Raw genomic sequence first — 22133 nt, 5'->3', positions numbered from 1 at the left:
CTAGCAAAATCTCTCCAAAAGGGGGTCAATTGGATGCTTCAAGCCTTGGAGAGCCAAGGGGACCAATGAGATATGGAACTTTGAAAGTATCTAAACAAATCTCCCCATTCTAAGGTCTCTGTTGCTCTGCTGCATTTTTGAGCGAGTTCTCTAGTCATACCACCGAGTTTAAGGACGACCCAACGAGGGGCAAGCAGCTTGACATTCCCTTCAATCCCTTTCCACTGACCACCATCTAGCATACCTTAGAGTTATCTATCATAGCCCTAGCCATAATGGCCCAAACCTAGTCCTGTTTTGCGAGCGTAACCACAAGCTTGGGTGCACTGGGATTCTGCATGAATGCTAGGGTTAAGGACCGCGAACCACCTTGCTCCACAGGTCTGGCAATGGTCTCCCACTTAGCCCACTGCCAAGGCGTTGAGTCTTAAGTGTTGTTCTTTCACATGAATCTCTTAATTGGTTTCAAAAACTCTTTCCACTTTCATTTGACAAGCTTAAGCAATGGCCCATTGAAAGCTATATATGTAAGTAAGAAACAATTGATAATCTTTATTCTGCTCAAAAAGGGGAGGAGCACATACTCCCACCTTTGCATCTTGCTCTTCACCTTCTCGATCACCCACAGGAATCTTTTCTTGTGGGTCACATCAACCCTAGGGGCTCCCAAGTGCCGAGAAATGCTCCCCTTAGTTATAGTCTCCCCTGTCCACATTGATGGATCGAATGAGTCATTGATGGATCAAATGAGAAAGAGATCAATCTCGACTTTTCAATGCTACACTTTGACCCTGATGCTAGGGAGAACATTTGCACAATTTCTAGGGCCCTCATAGTGACTTGAGGGCATGCTTTGAACAATAACAAGGAGTCATCCGCAAAAGGCCTCGCCAGAAGTTGGTCATTGTTATGTAGAATTAGTCCTTGAATCTCCCTTTTAGCCACACTATCTTTGAGTAATGTTACCAAAGGATGTGATCCAATGGAAAACATTAGAGGAGCAAGTGAGAAGCCCTACTTAATAGATCTTTTTACCTCAAAAGTCCCCCACAATCCTTTCATTGAAGAGGAGCTCTGATTGGCTACCAGCACAAAGAGTGATGGACATTCAACACATCTGGGGCCCAAAGCCTAAAGACTTTATGACATCTTCAATAAACGACCATTTGATCGTGTCATAATCATTATCCAAATCCAATTGTAGCAGATCTCATTCTTGCTTAATGGCTGAAGCATATCCAAAACCATCACTGCCACAATGCTATCACAGATCGACCTCCCCTTTATAAATACATGCTTTCAAGGAGCGAGGACTTTGTCTAAGAGGGGGGAGATCCTGAGGGCTATAGCTTTGGTGATAATTTTATAGGCAACTGACATCATTGTTATGGGGCACCAATGATTCAGTTGGGAGCTGAAAACTTGTTTAGGGATAATCTTGATGAGGCCTCTTTTAATGCTCCCATCCAAGACCCCATTAATCAAGTCTTGATTGGCCATTCGCATGATTGGGTACTTAAGATCATCCCAAAATTATTGAAGAATTTAGTAGTTGAACCGTTCCATCTAGGGGATCGTTCTTTGCCAAGGGCATGTAACACAAGCGAGCATTCATCCTCGATGAATGCCTTCTCTAGGTGGTTGGCTTCACAGAGATAATTTGTTCTTTTAACACTCCCAAGGAGAGTCAATATGGCATTATCCACCTCTTGAGAGAGAACCTCTAGTTGACCTATGATTTGGTGTAAGTGGTTGAACATTGGTTGAGCCATTTCATCCGGATCCTTAACATATTTCTCATCACCATCTATGAGGGAGTGTACCAAACCCCTATTTATTTTGACTTTGAGGGCCCCTAAATAAGTGTGCATTGTTGGCCTCCTCTGACTAGTCTACACAAACTTAATGAGTAGGTCGAACTTCCTTTAGGAAACCAAGTGTTAGAGTGCATCAAAATACTTGTCCACACAACACCTTGATTATGAGTGTCAATTCCCAACCCAATGCCTCTTGCCTTGCTTAGAGGAAGTAGAAGACACGAGTACTATTCAACTCCAACTTTGTTTTCTAGCCCTGTGATGGGAGGGCTGTTGATGTTAAAAATTATCTTGCTAATTGCTAAAGACATTTTCATACTAGCAAGAGTGATGTAAGGAAAGACATTAAGAAATTGTCCCTAATCCCTCTGTGATCTTGGAAATATTTCCTGGTTGGTCATCGTGTCTAGTCCATGGTTAATGGCCAACATGTGAGATTGCTTGTATGCAATAAGGGAATGGTTGGACTTGTACAATGGCACTTAATTGCTATCCTATGTTAATGGTGAACTAATTGTGCATCGTAATTGGATATTGATGCATGGAAGATTGGATAGAGGCTGAAGAGGGAAATTTCACGATCAAGAATCTATCATCAGATGTGAAAATTGTGAAGGTTAAGTGCTCACTTTCTAAAGTTACATACACTGCATTCTTTTTAGCTAATTATAGAATATAGCTAATTCTTGTTACAAAAGATAAGAGGAGTCTAGTTCTTCCAAATTTTGTTACAGTGGTATCACAAAGGCAAGATTCATAAATATCAAAGATTTCTCTCTTTCTCCATTGAGAGAGAATTTTAGGCAAGAAAGAGAATTTATATGATCACAAGAAAAAGACCTCTTAATTTCATTGAATAACTTGGACTTGTAAGAAGGAAATTTTTACAAGATGACATAGATCCTTTTTGTCCCATATCAGGGTACACTTCGTACCATTCCTTTCTCTTCATCTCAAGAGTCAAGAGGCTATCCAAGAGATAAATCACTAGATAGGGACAAGATTGGTTACATGGTATGCCAAATGTGCTCCTATGCTTATGATTATGAAATTGGATAATTTTCCCACTCTCAACCACTCGTTGTTTATTCATTTATTGTCAAGATGCTTCCACTCCCAAGGGCATTTTTGCTTCTAAGTTGAAGGCTTCATATTCAAAAAGCGTTTTAGATGAGAGTCGAGCCCAACCACCTGTGAGAGCGCCACCTAGTTATCAATGTTGAAGACCACTCCAACACTCCCAATTCATTGATAGGCACATATCTCTAAGACTAAAAATAAAAACAGACATTCTAGTCCCAGACCTAGCACCCCCCTCGACGACCCCGATAGCGCTTGCTTGGCTTGCACTTGGCTCATGCATTGCTGCCAATTCCTCTCCCTTCTGCTTTCGCAACCTTTTGAATCGTATCAACTAGGATTCTCTATTTTTTGGAATTTCCTCCAGCTGGTAGCCCTTGCTCGGCTTTTATGTGCCTGTTGCAATGCCTGTGACTTGCCATTCGCCTCCGCGATAGTGATCTCGTTTGATTCTCCTTATGTTTTGATTTTTTAGAGCTGGGTACCCCTACTAGTATGGTATGACTCTAAAGTTTTGAAAATTTTCCACTTTCTACAACTTAGAGAATTCTATCATTTAACAATTCTCATAATATTCTATGAAGTGTTCATTTCATGAGAGTCTTCAAAACAAAAATATCAATTAATGTAGTAGCCGTGCCAATTTTACAGTAGGAGCTTATTAGTGGGTATCTATAAAGATGCTCTTATGTGTTTGAGGATCAAAGCGAGGGGCTTGCACGTGTAGGAGAGAGCACGAACAAAGATTAGCCAGGTGTGAGGGTGAGGGCAAAGGGAGACCCCATCAGTCCAATTTTTCAACTGCTAATTTTATGACAGATGGAGCAGAGAGGCAGAGGGTCACTGAGGCAGAGGGAGAGAGAGACACACACATTTTTTTGTTGCCTGGAGGCTATCGGCTCGACGGTGCGATGCATCGTCTAGCCTGATGTGGGCATTGGCGCAGAGAAGCAGGCAGATGGTTGGATTGCAACTAGAGATCGTGGGAGTCTCGTCGGCATTCCCACACAACAGGGGGTGCGGAGGTGGTCGGAGTGGTTGCAAGACATGGAATGTGGGATGGCGGAGGGAAAGCATGGAATGCAGATTGCCTTCAGCACTAAGGAGGCAGCAGAAATCCATACCCCTCTCTCCCTCTCTCTCTCTCTCTCTCTCTCGATCAAGCAAGCAAGAGGTCCAAGTTGCGTACAGAATAAAGATGAGTTTCTTTGTGTCTCAGGAGGCGGAGCAGATATAGTGCATATGGAAGGCACGCTTGCTGATGGGAAAGCGCATCCAGGAGAGGGATCTCCGAGTGCGAATTCCCACACCCTTTGTGTGGCTTTGCAGGGGACGACACCACGTGGTGCTGTACTGTGATGGTGGATGACGTGAGTTCCTTGTGATGACATTATTCATCATATTGCTCTATTTGAGTGAATTGAGTGCTGATGAGGAAGGGATCTAGCTCCAAGTCAACCAGACTTGCCAACTTGAACGATGAGTTGCTGGTTGGAGTGGAAAACAGAGTAAAATGAGGAATAAGCACAGATAATTGCTTCATGAAGAACAGAGTAAAATGGGTGGTGTATGTAAGGAAAAAAGTATATCCGATGAGAAAAACAACTCATGGCAAAGGAGAATCTGGCAACTACTCACTTGTATAAAGGAGTAAGCAAAACTGAAGGAGCTTGAGGATGCAAAGCTTGCCGAATGCAAGGCAATGCATGAATCGATGGTGATGAGAACACAAGGGAGTAAGGAGAGGGGTGGTGAAAGACAATAAAGTGCGACACTTAACCGAGGGCGTGGACTCGCATAGCTTGCACTCCGAGAGAGAGAGAGAGAGAGAGAGAGAGAGAGAGAGAGAGAGAGAGAGAGCTTCTGTCTCAGTGCAACCTGGAGAAGGCACAGAGAGAGTACGCGATGAGGGGAGCGATGGCGAGGTTGCGTACGTCCGTGGAGGGTCTTTCATTTTACTTTGGAATAAAAGATTTGTTGAGCATCTTAGGAACTAATTAATGAGTTCTTAAAAGTAGACCAAAATAGGTGGTGCCTCTAATTTTCCAAGCAGGTTGAATTAGCAGGAATCTAGCAAGATGCTCCAATGCTTTGAAGAGAAAAGGGGAGGAGATGACATGTGTAGGGGAGGAAGGGATAGAGAGAGAGAGAGGCGTCCTTGTCTGTCAAGCCGACAATAGAGAGAAAGAGAGAGAGAGAGAGGGGTGTGTATCAATTGTCGGCATTTCCAAAGAGCAAGGGGTCACAGGCGGTGGGAGTAGTTGTGAAGTATGCTCAATGGGAGGAGATGGAATAGGTGAAGAGAAAGTATGCTCTCTGGTGCGTGCCATCGCCCCCTTTTTTCCTCAGAGCCACGGTCGGTGCGAAGGTGTGCTGACAGATATTGATTTTTTTCTTCTGCATTCCCTCACCGATGGCAAGTGGAGTACTACTGTAAGAAATTAAAGTTCATCTCATCGCTTACAGTCTAGCTATGTGAGGGGTTGTTGAGGCAGGGTGTGGAGCAGGTCGAGATAGTGCAGGTGGAAGGCAACAATCAGCAATGAATTTCTGAGGGGTGATGAAGCTAGTGCAGGATGTCACTTGAAGGGTTTTGACAGCCAGAGGGGGAGGGGGTCATAGTTGAACCAGGAGGAGGAGATGCAAGCGTTGGAGGAGGCATAGAGGCTCTCTCTCTCATATCCATCACCCAATGCTAAGCACTTGAGCAGAGGTGAGAGATGCGTCATTTGTGATGGCAAGCTCTACACAAAACTGATGGTGAGCAGCATGGTTTTGGGGGTGGGGGGGGGGGGGGGGGGGGGGGGGGGGGGGGGGGGGGGGTTAGATATACAGGTGGGCAGATCTTCAGTGGCTGGGACGACCCTGTAGGCATGACGTTGGGCGTGGGAACATGCTAGAGGCAAAAGTGGTGCAACTTCAAAAAGCCAAGATCACCGAATCTACAAAGATTTTTATAAATAAAATACATATAGATTCTTATTATGATTTAGTGATCTATTCTTGGTAACATTTGTTAGGTTTTATTTTATACGATCACGTGATGGTTTAGTTAAAATCTTTTTGCACGTGCTTATGTGACCTTGTTCAACTATTAAGCAACAGATTGGAATCCTAACCCACACTCGATGATTGTTTTAGCTTTGTACACCTGAGGAAAATTGATTTCTGGATAGGAGGGATGCAAAGACATTTTCCATACTCCCTCGTTGATTTTGGCAATATTGCTTGGATGATCACTGTGTATGGTCCATGGGTAATGCTCAACACATGAGATCGCTTATAGTATGGGATTAGGGAATAGATGAACTTGTACAATCGTACTTGGCTGCTATTCAATATTAGTGATTATCTGAATTGTGCAATATAAGACTCAAACAAAAGGTCTTTTTGAGGTCTATGCATCTATGGTATCATTTTATGTTTTAACAATGTCTATCAATATTTGCAGCATCACATTTTCTTACCAATCTTGGAGAAAACAATGAAGAAAATTTTTTTTTCATGCATGAACCGTATATGAAATTTTATAACTAAAACTCTTCTGAAGAGATACATGCATATGCTTTTAAGAGCTTTGTACGTTTTTGCGATGCTTCTTGGCAAGTTGAAGAAGAGAAGTTAAAGAAGGAAGAAGATGATGTTTCTTGTATGAGATGACTCTATGAGTATATATGTTTCTGATTAGGGAAGGGCAAATTTGTTGGCTTGATTAGAGAAGTCCATTATGTTGGCATGACAAAAAGGCAACCTTATTGGCAAGATGACATATCATGATTGTATTTAGCTTCATCTCATAAGCTTTGTAATACAAAAATTCTTATTGAAAAGGTGGGAGGGCGAGGCTTTTTTGGGGGGGGGGGGGGGGGGGAGTTATGGGAGCTTCCACTTATTGAATGCAAGCAAACAATGTAATACAAGCAAAGAACATGATATTTCACTTAAGTCAACCTCTACCAAAGATAAAGTTCAACCAAAGGATGTTGCCATAGCAAAAGCAGTCAATTCAGACACGAATCCTAAGAAGATCAAGTGCAACATCACCAATGAAAATGAAGAAAAGCTGTCAAGCGAAGTAAAGCTAGAGAATTAGTAAGAAGTGGCTCTAATTTCATATTTGTATGCAACTTTTCTTCCGATGGGCTTACGGATTGCTATGCACTTATTCACCTCCTAGAAGAATAGAAGGATGAAAGGGAATCCCTATAAAGTAACCAAACAATGGAAACGAAACCAAAATTCTAGAGAAAAGGAAACCCCGAAAGAAGTCAACCCAAGGAGCAAATACCAAGCACTCATGTTTCTATTAGCAATTTGGAGATTTATTCCATAGAATGTTTCCAACCAGTGAGATTGCAAGGTCCCTCTAATACTTTTTGTTGTGGGTGCAAAACTCATGTGAGTAGAATATATTAGCAAAACCAAAAAATTACATTGACTACCATGCTCAGCTTGAGCCATGGCACCACAGCCAGACCTTAGATGCATAGACAACCAAAATACAGTGACCACCATAGAGACATCCCAAATCGCAAAATCCCACCTCAAGTACACTAGCTAATAAGGGAGCCACCGAGCCAAAAAAGACACAAGAAATGCATCCTCTACCATCGGATACATCCTTCCCATGCAAGACCATTCCATCAGACCAAGCCATGTTGCAGGAGAAAGCTTATAGAGAACCAAAGGTGCATATGGGGGGAGCCCTGACGCTCCATCACCATTTAGAAGAAAAAGCCATAACTATCCAAGAAGCTGGATCACCCACTAGCTTCAGTCCACGGTAGCAAGCAATTGAACCCACATCTTGGTGTCACCAAGTAGCAACCCCTTACCACCAGGATGCTTCAGTCCACGGTAGCAAGCAATCGAACCCACATCTTGGTGTCACCAAGTAGCAACCCCTTACCACCAGGATGCTCCCTACCAAACTGCATCACAATAGACATGACCTTCTTTGCCTTCCCCATGAGAAGTGGAAGGGAAGTTCTCCCTCGGATGAAAAAATATGCCACAAACTATGCCCCCAAATAGTGTCGAAGAGGGAAGAGGCGGCCAACAGCCCCCCTCCCAGGGCACGCCTTGTCTCAAACTCCAAAGATAAACCCTCTTCAACACTAGGCAACAACCACAACAATCACAGCTCTAACCACAAGCTAGTCCCGATTCTCCAGATAGCCTTCCTCCACACCCATCGAGGTGCCACTGAAGCTAACCAAGGCGAGCAGGCAATAGGGTTTGTGTGCTCCCTCTGCAGGCAATGCGCAGAGACATTCTTAATTGACATTTTTTAAGATCCCTTTAATCTTTTTTTTTTTTTGGTTATGTTGAATACTACACCACTCACATATTGTGTATTGTGAGTTTTGCAGAAAAAAAAGATCGCTCTAATCTAAACCTCACACAAGTATTTACAATTTACATGCGAAAAGCTTTTTGATCTTAGCTCAATAACATACTTTGTCTACGAAAAACTTAAAGTTATAAGTGATTTCCATGTCTATGTTATGAAAAGTAACAAAAACTCATCAAGTCTTGTTTAAATCAAATGATAAACATGAAAGACTACAAAGTTGCCTAGCATTAGAAACGAAGTAATATCCACTACAAAATTAAACAAAATCATATGTCAAGTTAATGTTTTTTATCTATACTAATAGATAAAAGGGGAGGGGATTCCCCCCCCCCCCCCCCCCCCCCCCCCCCCCCCCCCCCCCAACGTGGCGACTCTTGGAGACTCGGGGACCTTCACGCGGGCATTTAAAAAAAAAAACCTTCAAAAAAAACCATCATCGCCAGCCGCCTACTCAAGTTGGCGTGCCCGGCGATGCGAGGTGTTCAATGCGGGCGGGAGAGAGAGAGAGAGAGAGAGAGAGAGAGAGAGAGAGAGAGGGGGTCCTGCTCCTGCGTTCCTCACGTCGAGAGAGAGAGAGAGAGAGAGAGAGAGAGAGAGAGAGAGAGAGAGAGAGAGGTCCTCATAGAGAGGTCTGCCCGCTGCTCCAGAGAGAGGCCTGCTTTCTTCACGTCAAGAGAGAGAGAGAGAGAGAGAGAGAGAGGTCCTCATAGAGAGGTCCTCCTCAAGAGAGAGAAAAGAGAGAGAGAGAGAGAGAGAGAGAGAGAGAGAGAGGTTTGTCGCTGCTCATACGTTGCTCCAGAGAGAGAGGGCTACATCGGCAGAGAGAGAGAGAGGGGTTGCTGCCAATACATTGCTCTTTGAGTCACCATCATCCCGTCTCGCCATGAACCCAGCTGCATTACCAGAGAGAGTGTTTCCATCAGCCCGTCCGTATTAGTGTTTGCTAACAAGGGAGCGAGAGAAGAGGCTCGGGGCTCTGGCATAGAGAGAGAGAGAGAGCCACGACCTCCTGTCAGCTAGTCTGTGCGAGCTCCTGAGAGGGTCTGCCAATACATTGCTCTTGAGAGGCTACTGCGGCTCCGCATCCTCACGCCATCGCCATCGCAGGAGCTATTGCGGCTGCTACTGCTCCCCGGCCTACTTTTCCTCTCGCGAACTGCGGCTCCACGCGACTACTGCACCACTGGCGGTCTGCAGGTAGTAGCTCTCTCTCTTTCTCTCTCTCTCTCTCTCTCTCTCTCTCTCTCATTCCTTGCGCCTTGCGCCGCTTTGGACAGGAGCTGCCGTCCTGGTCACCTTGCATGAAACGCCCCCCCCCCCCCCCGTACGACCTGCGCGCCTGGGAATGATAGGCTTTGGAGATTTTAAGTGATTCCAAAGATGCTAAAACTAGAATTTGTGTTGCTTTTTGGAGATAAATTGTTTCATTATTTTACAACATCATGCCTTTTTTTTTTATAGATAAAATTGTGACAAATTACTTTAAGAGTATGTAGGCTATGTAAGCTTTGGAGATGAATTGCTTCATTATTTTACTTGATTCCCGAGATGCAAAAAAATATTTGTATAGATACAATATGCTAAAACTAGAATTTGTGTTGGTTATGTAGGCTTTGGAGATGAATTGCTTCATTATTTAAAGTGATTCCAGAGATGCAAAAAAATATTTGTATAGATACAATATGCTAAAACTAGAATTTGTGTTGGTTATGTAGGCTTTGGAGATGAATTGCTAAGCACTAAAAAACGGATCTAGAAAATAGATACAAGGGTACTTACGGGGATTTTGAAATTTAAGGGGTATTTTGGGAATTAGCACAAAAAGTGCTTGAGGAGCTTCCTGTCCGAGATGTCAAGGGGAGAGAGAGAGAGAGAGAGAGAGAGAGAGAGAAGTAGGTGTGTATTGTTTTTTGATGCGATCGCCGCTCGCAAGGGTGCATTGATGTCCAATAGCAGGGTCAGGAAGCTTTGAGCTATTTTAAGAGGGGTCATTTATAGACCTTGGCCCTTTGAAGATTCCTACCTAGGATGTTGTCTCTTGGAATGCACTGATTGCGGGAATGCACTAAGCCAATATTTGTGGGCGTCCATGAAGTTGCCAGTCACGGCCCACACCTACTGCGTGTCAATGCCCTTGATATTCCACTCGAATGCCTTGCCATATGTATTAGCGTTGCCACTACCCTCCTCTATAGCCCGTAGGCGTACGTATATTCTCTATTGTGGTAGCCGCCGGCTAAATGACCACCAAAGAACCCTAAAGAGATTTTCCTCTTTCCCCTCTTCGACATCCTTGGCTACTCACAATCGTCAACAATCAAGGAGAGCTGAATTCTAAGCTAGATACACATGGTAGAGAGAGCATTCTCTGGGGAGATGGATGAAGTGGGGTTATAGGTGAAGCTTCAATGGAGGAGGGTGTTGGGTCCATCTTGAGGATCGCAAGGGTTGGGGATGGGAAAGAGCATGAAGGTGCTTAGTCATCCATAAGAGAAGCGTGGGAGGGTGGTATTAAGGATGGTGTAGAAGTAGCGATGATGGAGCTGGTCCATTTCTAGAAGCTTCTCGGATATGAAGGGGTAGGGTGTTGTTGTGGAGGTCATGGTGGCCTTTTCCACACAGCCTAATTTTTGGAGTTGGCCATCCACTGGATGGGAGCTTTGAACCACTGATTGCAGCCAGTATTTGTGGATGCCCACGAAGTCCCCCATCACGGCCCACACCGTGATCTCGAATGCCTTGCCACATGTATTAGTGTTGCCACTATCCTCCTTTATCGCATGCAGACATACGTATATTCTCTGTTGCGGTAGCCGCCGACTGAATGCCCCTTCAGTAACCCAAAGAGGTTTTCCTCCTACTTCTCTTCAAAACATCAGACAGAACTCCATCTCAATGTTGGGTGCTACTCTGATCGCACAGACAATGATGGGTAAATGTATGAGTGCTACGTCACAGATGTTGTAGAACTATAGAGAGAAGTAGGAGAAGAAGAAGACAGGTTTTAAAGTTGCAGGCTCAACCCACATATGCGAAGAAGCTTTGGGTTGTTTTCGGCTGATGCGAAGCGAGGGTGTCGCTTCAGATGCAATCACATACGCTTGCATCTTGAGGGCAAGGGTCACGGTCACAAAGCTCTAGGTTCTTTTTAACAAATGCAAAGAGAGGGCATGTCTCCAAATGCATGAACCTTGAAGGTATGTGGCATCACACAAGATGTTGATATGGGCACAAAAAAACATGATGGTATTGTAAAATTGGGGTCGTTGAAAGAAAACGTCGTGCTTGGCACTACCTTGGTCGACATGTATGCCAAATGCCATGCACCTCATAAAGCACAAAAAGTGCACGAGGAGATTGCAACCTAGGATGTCATCTCTTGGAATGCACTGACTGCGGGAAATGTCTAGCTTGAAGTGGACAATAAGCTTTGAACCACTGATTGCAGCCAGTATTTGCGGATGCCCACGAAGTCCCCCATCACGGCCCACATCGTGATCGAGAATGCCTTGCCACATGTATTAGTGTTGCCACTATCCTCCTTTATCGCATGCAGACATGCGTATATTCTCTGTTACGGTAGCCGCCGATGGAATGCACTGACTGCAGGAAATGTCCAGCTTGAAGTAATATAAAATTTATTTCAGCTCCCTCCTCTCCACGTGAGATTGAGACTGTGAGTTATCATCATTAATGCCCGAGGGTATTCGGCATGCAGCGGTGACCACAGAACCTCATGCCCCCGCACCCGCCCCTCACAGCTCTCAGCATGGCGCGGTGTTGACCATCGACTCTCACACAGGCTCGCCATTGCAGCCTTCCTTCATCCTCCTGGCTACTGCAGCAACGCACACCATCCTCCTCCGGGCTACTGTAGCAGTGCACGCGGGCTGTCATCGCTTCTCATCACCATCGTCATTTTTGTGGGCTCATCGCCATCTAAACCGGCTATTGCAGTAGCGCATGCGGGCTCCCCCGTACCCGCCCCTCACAGCTCTTAGCATGGCGCGGTGTTGACCATCGACTCTCACGCAGGCTCGCCATTACAGCCTTCCTTCATCCTCCCAGCTACTGCAGCAGCGCACGCGGGCTGTCATCGCTTCTCATCGCCATCGTCATTTTTGTGGGCTCATCACCAGCTGAGGCCGCTACTGCAGTAGCGCACGCGGGCAACGTCATCTTCATCTAGCCGGGCTCTCATAGACCTTGGCCCTTTGAAGACGTTTAATATAAAATTTCATTTCATCTCCCTCCTCTCCACGTGAGATTGAGTCTATGAGCTTGAAGTGGACAATAAGCTTTGAACCACTGATTGCACAGCCAGTATTTGTGGATGCCCACGAAGTCCCCCATCACAGCCCACACTGTGATCGAGAATGCCTTGCCACATGTATTAGTGTTGCCACTATCCTCCTTTATTCCATGCAGACATACGTATATTCTCTGTTACGGTAGCCGCCGACGGAATGCACTGATTGCGGGAAATGTCCAGCTTGAAGTGGCCAATATAACATTTCATTCCAGCTCCCTCCTCTCCACGTGAGATTGAGACTATGAGTTATCATCATCAATGCCCGAGGGTATTCGGCATGCAGCGGTGACCACAGAACCTCATGCCAGTATTTGTGGATTCCCACGAAGTCCCCCATCATGGCTCTTAGCATGGCGCGAGATTGAGACATCCACGTGAGATTGAGACATCATGTTATCATCATCAATGCCCGAGTACATACGTATATTCTTTGTTACGGTAGCCGCCGACGGAATGCACTGATTGCGGGAAATGTCCAGCTTGAAGTGGCCAATATAACATTTCATTTCAGCTCCCTCCTCTCCACGTGAGATTGAGACTGTGAGTTATCATCATCAATGCCCGAGGGTATTCGGCATGCAGCGATGACCAGAGAACGTCATGCCCCCACACCCGCCCCTCACAGCTCTCAGCATGGCGCGGTGTTGACCATGGACTCTCATGCAGGCTCGCCATTGCAGCCTTCCTTCATCCTCCTGGCTACTGCAGCAGTGCACGCCATCCTCCTTTGGGCTATTGTAAAATCACACGCGGGCTATTATCGCTTCTCATCGCCATCGCCATCTGAGCCGGCTACTGCAGTAGCGCAAGCGGGCTCCCCTGCACCCGCCCCTCATGTTGGGATTAAAGCCCAAGTGGCCTCTTATGCGGATATGGTTGGCCGCCCGCCTAACTCACTTCCCTCTAACTCTTTGTATATACTAACTTATACTTTGTGAATACTAAGGTATTGGGAGATAACCCTTCTAACAGTTCTCTGCGTACTGTACTGTGTAAGCTCACTGTGTGTGTGTGTGAGAGAGTCGACCCACGCTCCGCTCCGCAACTTCAATTGGTATCAGAGCCTTGGTTCAGTGCGGTTTTGCGTAATCATCAGATATATATATTGCAGTCTGCATTGTTACTTCTTGTGCTTGCCAGGTTCCAGGGGAGGTGTGGCCATACGACGGCTTGACACCACTGGCATGTATTGCAGATTGATGTACTGTGATTGTGGGTCTGCTAGTTGTGAGTCACGCTAGAAGACAGACCGCCGCAGCGGTCATAGGACAGTGATTGGTCTATTATAGGATGTATGCTAGTTCTGGGCAGTTTGCTGAGCCATCTGAGAGGGTCGTGTGTGAGGTTTTTTGAAGCCAAGCACTGGGGGCTGGGTTACCCAGTGTGAGGTGGATTAGGTTGCTGGATTTCCCCTCTACACGCATCCTCTTTGGCGACTTTTATCCCTTAGGATGTATGACTTTGTGTAGACACTGGATTGCATCTTATGCGTCAGGCCGTTGAGGCATTGTTCAGGGTTCAGTCTTGAGACAGATACAGGTTCTCTCATCGCCCAGAGAGAAGACAATGTATGCTTACAGGACAGCATATTACAGAGATTTTTTAGATTTGTCACTGGTCAGCTATTTATGATTGTTTTTTGAGCTATCTTTTGGTTCCCAAAGCTCAGTTTACAGGGGAGACTCTGTCAAAAATTTTCAAAATACTGACAGTTCCTGAGGAGAGGTGTTCAGCTTGTTGATTACAGCTTGTTTACTGTGTACAGAGGCCAGTTTACAGGGGAAACTCTGCCGGATTTTTCTCAGGAGTAAGCAGTTTGGCAGATATGGCATCTTCTCAAAGTGAGACTCTTTACAACATAAAGAAGCTGGATGGCACAAACTTTCCATTCTGGAAGAAGCAGATTTGGTAGCTTTTGGTGCAGAAAAAACAAGTGAAGCCACTGAAGCTCAAAGGGGAGAGACCAGAAGGTATGGCTGAAGATGAGTGGGAAGAGCTTGACGAGTTAGCTTGTTCCACAATCATGCTGACACTGGCAAAAAATGTTTACTTCAACGTAGCAGAAGAGACTACAGCGTATGGCGTATGGCAAAAGCTATGTGGTATGTACGAGAAACAAAGTGCTGCTTCTCAGATTTACTGGCTCAAGAAATTGGTGGATTTGAAGATGAAGGAAGGGACAGCCATGTCAAATCATCTGAATGAATTTCACACAATTTTCAGCCAGTTAACAGCACAGGAGATAGTCTTTCCAGATTCAGTGAAGGCTATGTTTCTCTTAATCACTTTGCCAGACAGTTGGGATACTTTTCGTACAGCGTTAAGTAATTCTGTCGCGCCAGAAGGTCTTACAAGTGCCAATGTAGAAGGCAGCTTGCTCACAGAGGAAGTGAACAGGAAGAACATTGACAAAGGCAAAGGCAATAGTGCTTTGGTCGTTCGAGGGAGACAACAGTTTAAAGAGAAGAAGGGTAAGAAGGCACAAAACCGAAGTAAGTCTCATGATTCGAAGTCAAAGGATGACATAGAATGCTACCATTGTGGCAAGAAGGGTCACATGAAGCGAGATTGTACGAAGTGGAAACAAGAAAAAGGAAAAACAAAGAGTTCTGAGCAAGATGAAAAGAAGAGTTCAGTGAAGATTGAAGAGGTGAATGTCACAGGATCTGGTTCAGACAGTGATTCTGGTATAGCAGCTGGTGACATCTTCCTTACAAGCAATCTTGATTCTGTTTTCTTGACTACAGAGGATGGACATGCTATGAGTGATTGGATTATCGACTCAGGGGCATCTTTACATGTTTCTCCGCACAAAGAGTGGTTTACATCATATGTGGCTACTAAAGATTATGTCAGACTTGGCAATGAGCAGGTTTGTGACATACTTGGAGTGGGAGATGTGCAGTTGAAGTTTCAGAATGGATCTTCTTTATGGCTCAAGAATGTCACACATGTTCCAGCAATCCGAAAGAGCTTGATTAGTACACGGAAGTTGGATGATGCGGGTTATGTGACAGTTTTTGGGAACAGCGCTTGGAAGATCTCCAAAGGTTCGATGACTGTAGCACATGGCAGCAAGTCAGGAACTCTGTACACTTTACATGTTTCAGAGGTTAAAAACCATGTAATTAATGTGATTGAGCAGCTAAGTGTGTCACTGTGGCATCGTAGGTTGGGACATATGTCAAAAAGAGGAATGGAAATACTTTCTCATTATGGTTATTTGCCTGGCTTTTCATTTCAAGATTTTGAGTTTTGTGAGCATTGTGTTTATGGTAAACAAACACAGGAACCGCACATATCAAAGAGGAATCGTAGGGACGAACGGTTAGCTCTTGTACACAGTGATCTATGCGTACCAATGCCTAGTTTGTCACTAGGGGGAGCAGCGTACTTTTGTACATTCATAGATGACTATTCTCGCAAAGTATGGGTTTACTTCTTGAAGCACAAGGATGAGGTGCTCAAGGTCTTTAAGACATTCTTGCAGCTGGTGGAGAATCAGAGTGGTCAGAAGCTGAAGTGCTTGAGAACTGACAATGGTGGAGAGTACGTTTCCAAAGCTTTTCAAGACTTTTGTGAAGCAAAAGGGATTAAGCGGGAACTTACTGCACCATATAATCCTTCACAGAATGGGGTTGCAGAACGTATGAATAGGACCATACAAGAGAAGGTCAGAAGCATGTTGTCAAATGCTGAGTTGCCTGATGGATTTTGGGCGGAAGTAGTGGCTACAGCAGTCCATTTGATCAACAGGTCTCCTAGTAGGGTTCTGGATAAGAGTGCAGTGGCCGAGATGCTATGGACAGGCAAGGCACCTTCGTATAAGCATCTCAGAGTCTTTGGTTGTGAAGCTTATAGCCATATTCCTAAGGAGTTCAGAAATAAGTTAGAACCAAAGAGCAAGAAGTGTATATTTCTTGGCTACGGAGAATCGGGCAAGATGGGTTACCAGCTTTGGGATCCTGAGTCCGGAAAGCTTATTCGTAGCAATGATGTGCATTTCAATGAAGCCAAGTTTCACGCTAAGCCAGAGAAGACAGAGGAGATCAGAAGAGTTCAGTTGTATGATGTTATCAGTCGGTGTAATGTGCATGGCCCGTGTGGAAACTTGAATAAGAATGCTCCATGTATGAAAGATGGGAAGTGCAGGTTTAAATATCCTCGAAGCTTCAGTGCATCGACTACTGTGGCTAGGGATGGATACCCAACGTACATGAGGAGGGATGATGGAAATTACGTTGTTCGTAAATAAAGTGTAAATGAATAATAAATGGATTGTTCCATACAATCCATTTTTGTCAATAAGGTACAATGCACATATCAATGTGGAGGTCTGCTCCAATATATCCGCTATGAAATATCTCTACAAGTATGTATATAAGGGACATAACAGGGCCACTGTTGTTCTACAAGATAGTGAAGGGCTTCTAAATGAAGTTACAAACTATCTTAATGCTCGATATGTATCAACATCTGAGGCTATCTGGCGTATACTTGGGTTTCACATGCATCAAGAGAAACCTGACATACAACGGCTCCAAGTTCATTTGCCTCATCAAAATCAAGTCATCTTTAGCGACAGAGCGACTGTACAAAGTGTGGTGGAGGGAGATGTCAGCAAAAAGACAACGCTCACTGAGTGGTTTGTTGCAAATCAACAATATCCAGAGGCCAACAATTTGTTGTACATAGACTTCCCAACAAAGTGGGTTTGGAAGCTAGCAAGTAGAACATGGACTCAAAGACGGATTGGTGACATGATTGGAAGAATGTACCACATTGTTCCCAATGTTGGAGATTTGTACTATTTGCGTATGTTACTCAACATGTGCAAAGGATGTAAGTCTTTTGAGGATATTATAACCTTTAATGGACGAGTATATGACACATTTAAAGAAACATGTAATGCACGAGGATTATTGCAAGTCGATGATGAATGGTTTCTTTGTTTGGAAGAAGCTTCTTTTCAGCAAACAAGGCAACAATTGCGCCTACTGTTTGTAGTCATTTTGGTTTTTTGTGAACCAATACATCCTGGTGCATTGTGGAATCGCTTCTGTAAGGAGCTTTCTGAGGACCATGTATATCATATGAGGGTTCGCACAAATGATGTGAATATCTGTGAACACATGGCACAGACCAAGCTTTGTCAAACTTAGAGACAATGCTTCAACACTATGGAAAGAAGCTCTCAGATTATTCTGGAATGCCCCAGGTGGATCACACCTTGCAAATTATGAGTGAGCATGGAGTGCTTGCTGAAGAGTTCATGTATAATAGAGAGGAACGAAGAGTATTGTCTGCTCGAATGGAATCATCTTTCAATGTTGGGCAAAGGGAAGCTTACAATCGGGTTTTACAAGCAGCTTGCATGAGCAGAGGGACTGTTTTTTTCTTGGATGGGCCAGGTGGAACGGGAAAGACTTATCTCTACAATGCTTTTCTCTCTCGGATACGCGGAGAGTCCAAAGTTGCTTTGGCATGTGCATCGTCCGGGATTGCAGCATAGCTTCTCGACAACGGAAGGACTGCACACTCTAGATTCAAGATCCCTATTGATATAACTTCTGAGTCCGCATGTAACATCAAAGTAAATAGCCAGCTTGTTGAGCTGTTGCGAATGAGTTCACTGATCATATGGGATGAAGCCCCCATGGCTCATAGACACGCTTTTGAGGCTCTTGATAAGACACTAAAAGATGTCATGAAAAATGACATGTTGTTTGGTGGAAAGGTTCTCCTCCTTGGTGGTGATTTCAGACAAATATTACCTGTTGTGCGCAAAGGGGGAAGAGAAGACATTGTTAATGCATCTTTGTGCCACTCATACATTTGGCAACGTATAGAAATCATGCATCTAACACAGAATATGCGAGTGGTCAATTGTTTAAGTAATGTTATTGAAACAAAGTTTGTGCAATGGACACTTGATATTGGTAATGGCGATGTTTGTGATGGGGACATACTCGATAATGTGGCCCTGCCGGCTTGCATGATGCTACCACAAAATAATTTGCAAGCATTGGTTGCTTGCATATATAGAGACCTTGAAACACAGACTTGCCATGCATCTTTTTTCAAGGATAGAGCAATTTTGGCTCCACGGAACAAGGAGGTGGATACTATAAACAATTTGGGCTTGCAGCAATTTCCTGGTACTTATAAGGAATATGTCAGTGCGGACTTAGTGTGTGAATCAAATTGTGATAGCATTTTATTCACAAGTGAGTTTGTAAATAGTTTAGATCTTGGGGGAGGCTTTCCACCACATGTTTTACAATTGAAACAGAATGCTCCAGTTATGTTGCTTCGCAATTTGGATCCAAGAAGTGGTCTTTGTAATGGGACACGCTTGATTTGTAAGCAATTCCACAGCAAAGTGATTGAAGCAGAAATCATTACAGGGTCACATGCAGGAAATGCAGTGTTGTTGATTGAGGGATATGCCCAAGTTGGACAAGCCCAAGAAGCTCTGGGATGTTTTTGGCGAATGCGAAGCAAGGGTGTCTCTCTAGATGAAATCACATATGCTCTCAACTCGAAGGCAAGAGTTGGGGTTAGGAAGCTCTGCACTATTTTCGATAGATGGGGAGAGAGGGCATCTCTCCAAATGCAATCACGTAGACTTGCACCTTGAAGGAATGTGGCATCACACAAGATGCTGATATAGGCAAAAGAATTTGCGATTATATAATTGTGAGTTAGGGGTCATTGAAAGAAAATGTCGTGCTTGGCACTACCTTGGTCAGAAGGGTGTCTCTCATATGCATTCACATAGCACCGCCGGAGGCGGTGCCATTGTACTAGTCTTTATAGAAAACCACCAAACAAGTGATCATTCACCTTCCTCACGCTCATTATCTATAATATCACATCTTCTATACTATATATGAAGCAGCTTAAATTTTTTGAGGAAAGAGAAGGCATCCATGTGTCACTCATTGCTTCACTTGAAAGAAAATCTTACAAAATGTCACATTCTTTTTTTTTTGCAAAACTCACAATTGTGAGTCAATTATATTGATCAACCTAAAAAATTACAAGGTCTTATGAAGCTTGGAATTTGTGAACCTTTTCAACTTTCAACACTCAACCTATCATGCAAAAATAAAAAGAAGGTTTGATTGTACTTTTCCATACTTTACTTTTCCTTTTGAAAGCCAATTGAAGGGTGGCTCAATTGTGCTTTTGAAAAGCCAATGGCCGGAAAAGTTCCAAATTTAAAAACTTGTTTGTATGTACACTAACAAAATTTTGTGAGTTTACTTCAAGGAAAACTTTAAATCTAGCTAAGATTTTTCAATTAATACACAAAACTTCAATTTTAATCGAATATCAATCTTGAATAGCCTCAAAATGGAAGGGTGCACATGCGTGCATGCACATGTGTGTGTGTGTGAGAGAGAGAGAGAGAGAGAGAGAGAGAGAGAGAGAGAGAGGTCTCAAAAAGAGTGCCAAATATTTTTTCCTTGATAGAAATAATTTTAAAGCAAATCTATCTCTTTGTGGAATTCTCAAGCTCTTATCCATGCCACGCGTCAAAGAATAGAGCACCTCTTGAATGTGTACACACACGTACTCGATTTATGGCAGCAAAATCTTGGAGAAGCTGATGCAATTCCGTGACCTTCCTAGAGAGAGAGAGAGAGAGTTGCTCATGGCATCATCAGTTGCAAACATGGTAGCATACGCCAGTCAAAACATGTAGAGAGAGAGAGAGAGAGGGAGAGAGAGTGAGTTTCTCCACGTCAATTGCAAACATAGCAGCACACGCCAATCAAAGCATGTGTGTGTGTGTGTGTGTGTGTGTGGATTGGGGGGAGGAGGAGAAGAGAGAGAGAGAGAGAGAGAGAGAGAGAGAGAGAGAGAGAGAGATGTGGCATTAAGTTGGATTGTAAAGAGCAATAGCTTAGGTAGAAACCATTCAGACACTAGGTGCTCTCCCTCATGAGCCTAGCCAGTGCTCACGTGGGCGATCTATCCTGTGTGAGTCGAGTAAGAAATCCTAGGGTTGGGAAATGGATGTTCACTAGTGTCAAGAGTGGCAGGGTTGGTCATCGCTACCCTATTTGTTGGCTTGGCAGCGTGCAATAGATTGAGTGACTGTCATCATGTCGGCTCCCTTTGTTTACCCATGAGATGCAACTCTTCACTTAGCTAGCTTGATTATGTACCCAAACTGCATTGCCAATTGAGGGGAGAGAGAGAGAGAGAGAGAGAGAGAGAGAGTTTTAATGATGTGTATGTGGGTATGCGGGCATGAGTGTGTGATGGGAGAGAGAGACAGGGAGATAGATAGAGAATTTCATTAAGGTGTGTGTGGGTGTGAGGGGTCGTCTATGTATGTGGAGAGAGAGAGAGAGAGAGAGAGAGGAAGCTAGGTGCGTCCATGCTTCGCTCCTCTGCCATTTTCAAAGATGGAGATGTGTGATCCATTTCGCAAGAGAGGTTAATTGTGTGTGCATTGTATACCTTTTTTTTCTCAAGAAAATCTTGGCTAGATTGTGAGCTTGCAATCAAGAAAATCGACAAAATTTTACAAGTTTTAATGTGAACATCGGCAAATGCTTCAAATTTGGACCAAAAAATTGAAAGAATTTCAAGGGTGTTCTTATTTTGAAAATGCTTTTGGCAAGCATTGGGAGCCACATAATAACTCCATGGACAAACTTTACTCACAAAAGCTACCAAATACAAAAATTGAAGCAAAGAAGAAAGAGCCTTGGAGAGGTTAAATATAAGTCTATGGACACAACTAGAGAGAGAGAGAGAGAGAGATTAGATAAATAGAGAAGGTTGAAGCTTTGTTTCACCAAAGGCTTTGGGAGGCATATGTGAAACCAATGTATCAAGGGTTGGAAACACCATTCTCAAACCTTCGTGCTACACCTCCTTCTGTATTGAACTCTTCACACCTCCCATGGAACCTGCTAAAGGCTCTTTTACTATACCTACAACAACAATACCACGCATTTTTTGATACTATTATAGATTTAAAAATCTCTATTTATACCTGAACTTCAACTTGATATTCTACTATAGAATTTGCTATCTAGAGTAGATCATTCTGGAGATGGTCACCTCTTAGGATCTAAAAATTAAAGCCACCCAAAAAAATAAAGGCCGAGGATGATGACACTCCATTGTTCAAGAGTCTTAAGCCTTTTGCCTCCTCTTTCTTTTTTTAATCACAATTCATTATCCTAACTTTTGCACAAGTAGATGTATAGTTCTATTGCATGGCCATACCACAAAAAGAGGGAGAGACAAAGAGAAAAGAGAGTTCTTCTCTTTTTTTTTAAAAATCCAAGAGATCCTATAGGTCTATCAACAACAAGTCATCGAGTCAAGAAGTGTAACTCAAAAGAAAATTGAGAGAACCAATCTATTGCACTTAGTTTAGAGAGAGAGAGGGGGGGAGATCATATTGTCTCTTCAAATATCAAGTATGACCTATGGAGCCAAATGAAACATGTCACATACAGTTTTGAGCTGGTCAGAGACTCTCACTATCTCGCACCAAAGAGTGTGGGAGATGAGCCAGATTATTGCCATGATGTGGATT

General features: G+C 43.8%; 1 protein-coding gene across 1 annotated transcript in view; it reads left to right on the top strand.

Moving 5' to 3' along the window:
• Nucleotides 1–18221: 18221 nt before the first annotated feature.
• Nucleotides 18222–22133, top strand: part of LOC147418883 (uncharacterized) — a 32500-nt gene continuing 28588 nt past the window's right edge. The window contains exon 1 of the mRNA XM_086505757.1: nt 18222–19124. Coding sequence (XP_086361883.1) covers nt 18222–19124 — 903 coding nt within the window. The remainder of the gene's footprint in view (nt 19125–22133) is intronic.

The sequence above is a fragment of the Adiantum capillus-veneris genome, chromosome 29 (assembly GCF_014529385.1).
Source record: "Adiantum capillus-veneris isolate H3 chromosome 29, ASM1452938v2, whole genome shotgun sequence".
Lineage (NCBI taxonomy): Eukaryota > Viridiplantae > Streptophyta > Polypodiopsida > Polypodiales > Pteridaceae > Adiantum > Adiantum capillus-veneris.
Note: the sequence above shows the minus strand (reverse complement) of the source record. Positions and strands in the feature narration are given on the sequence as shown.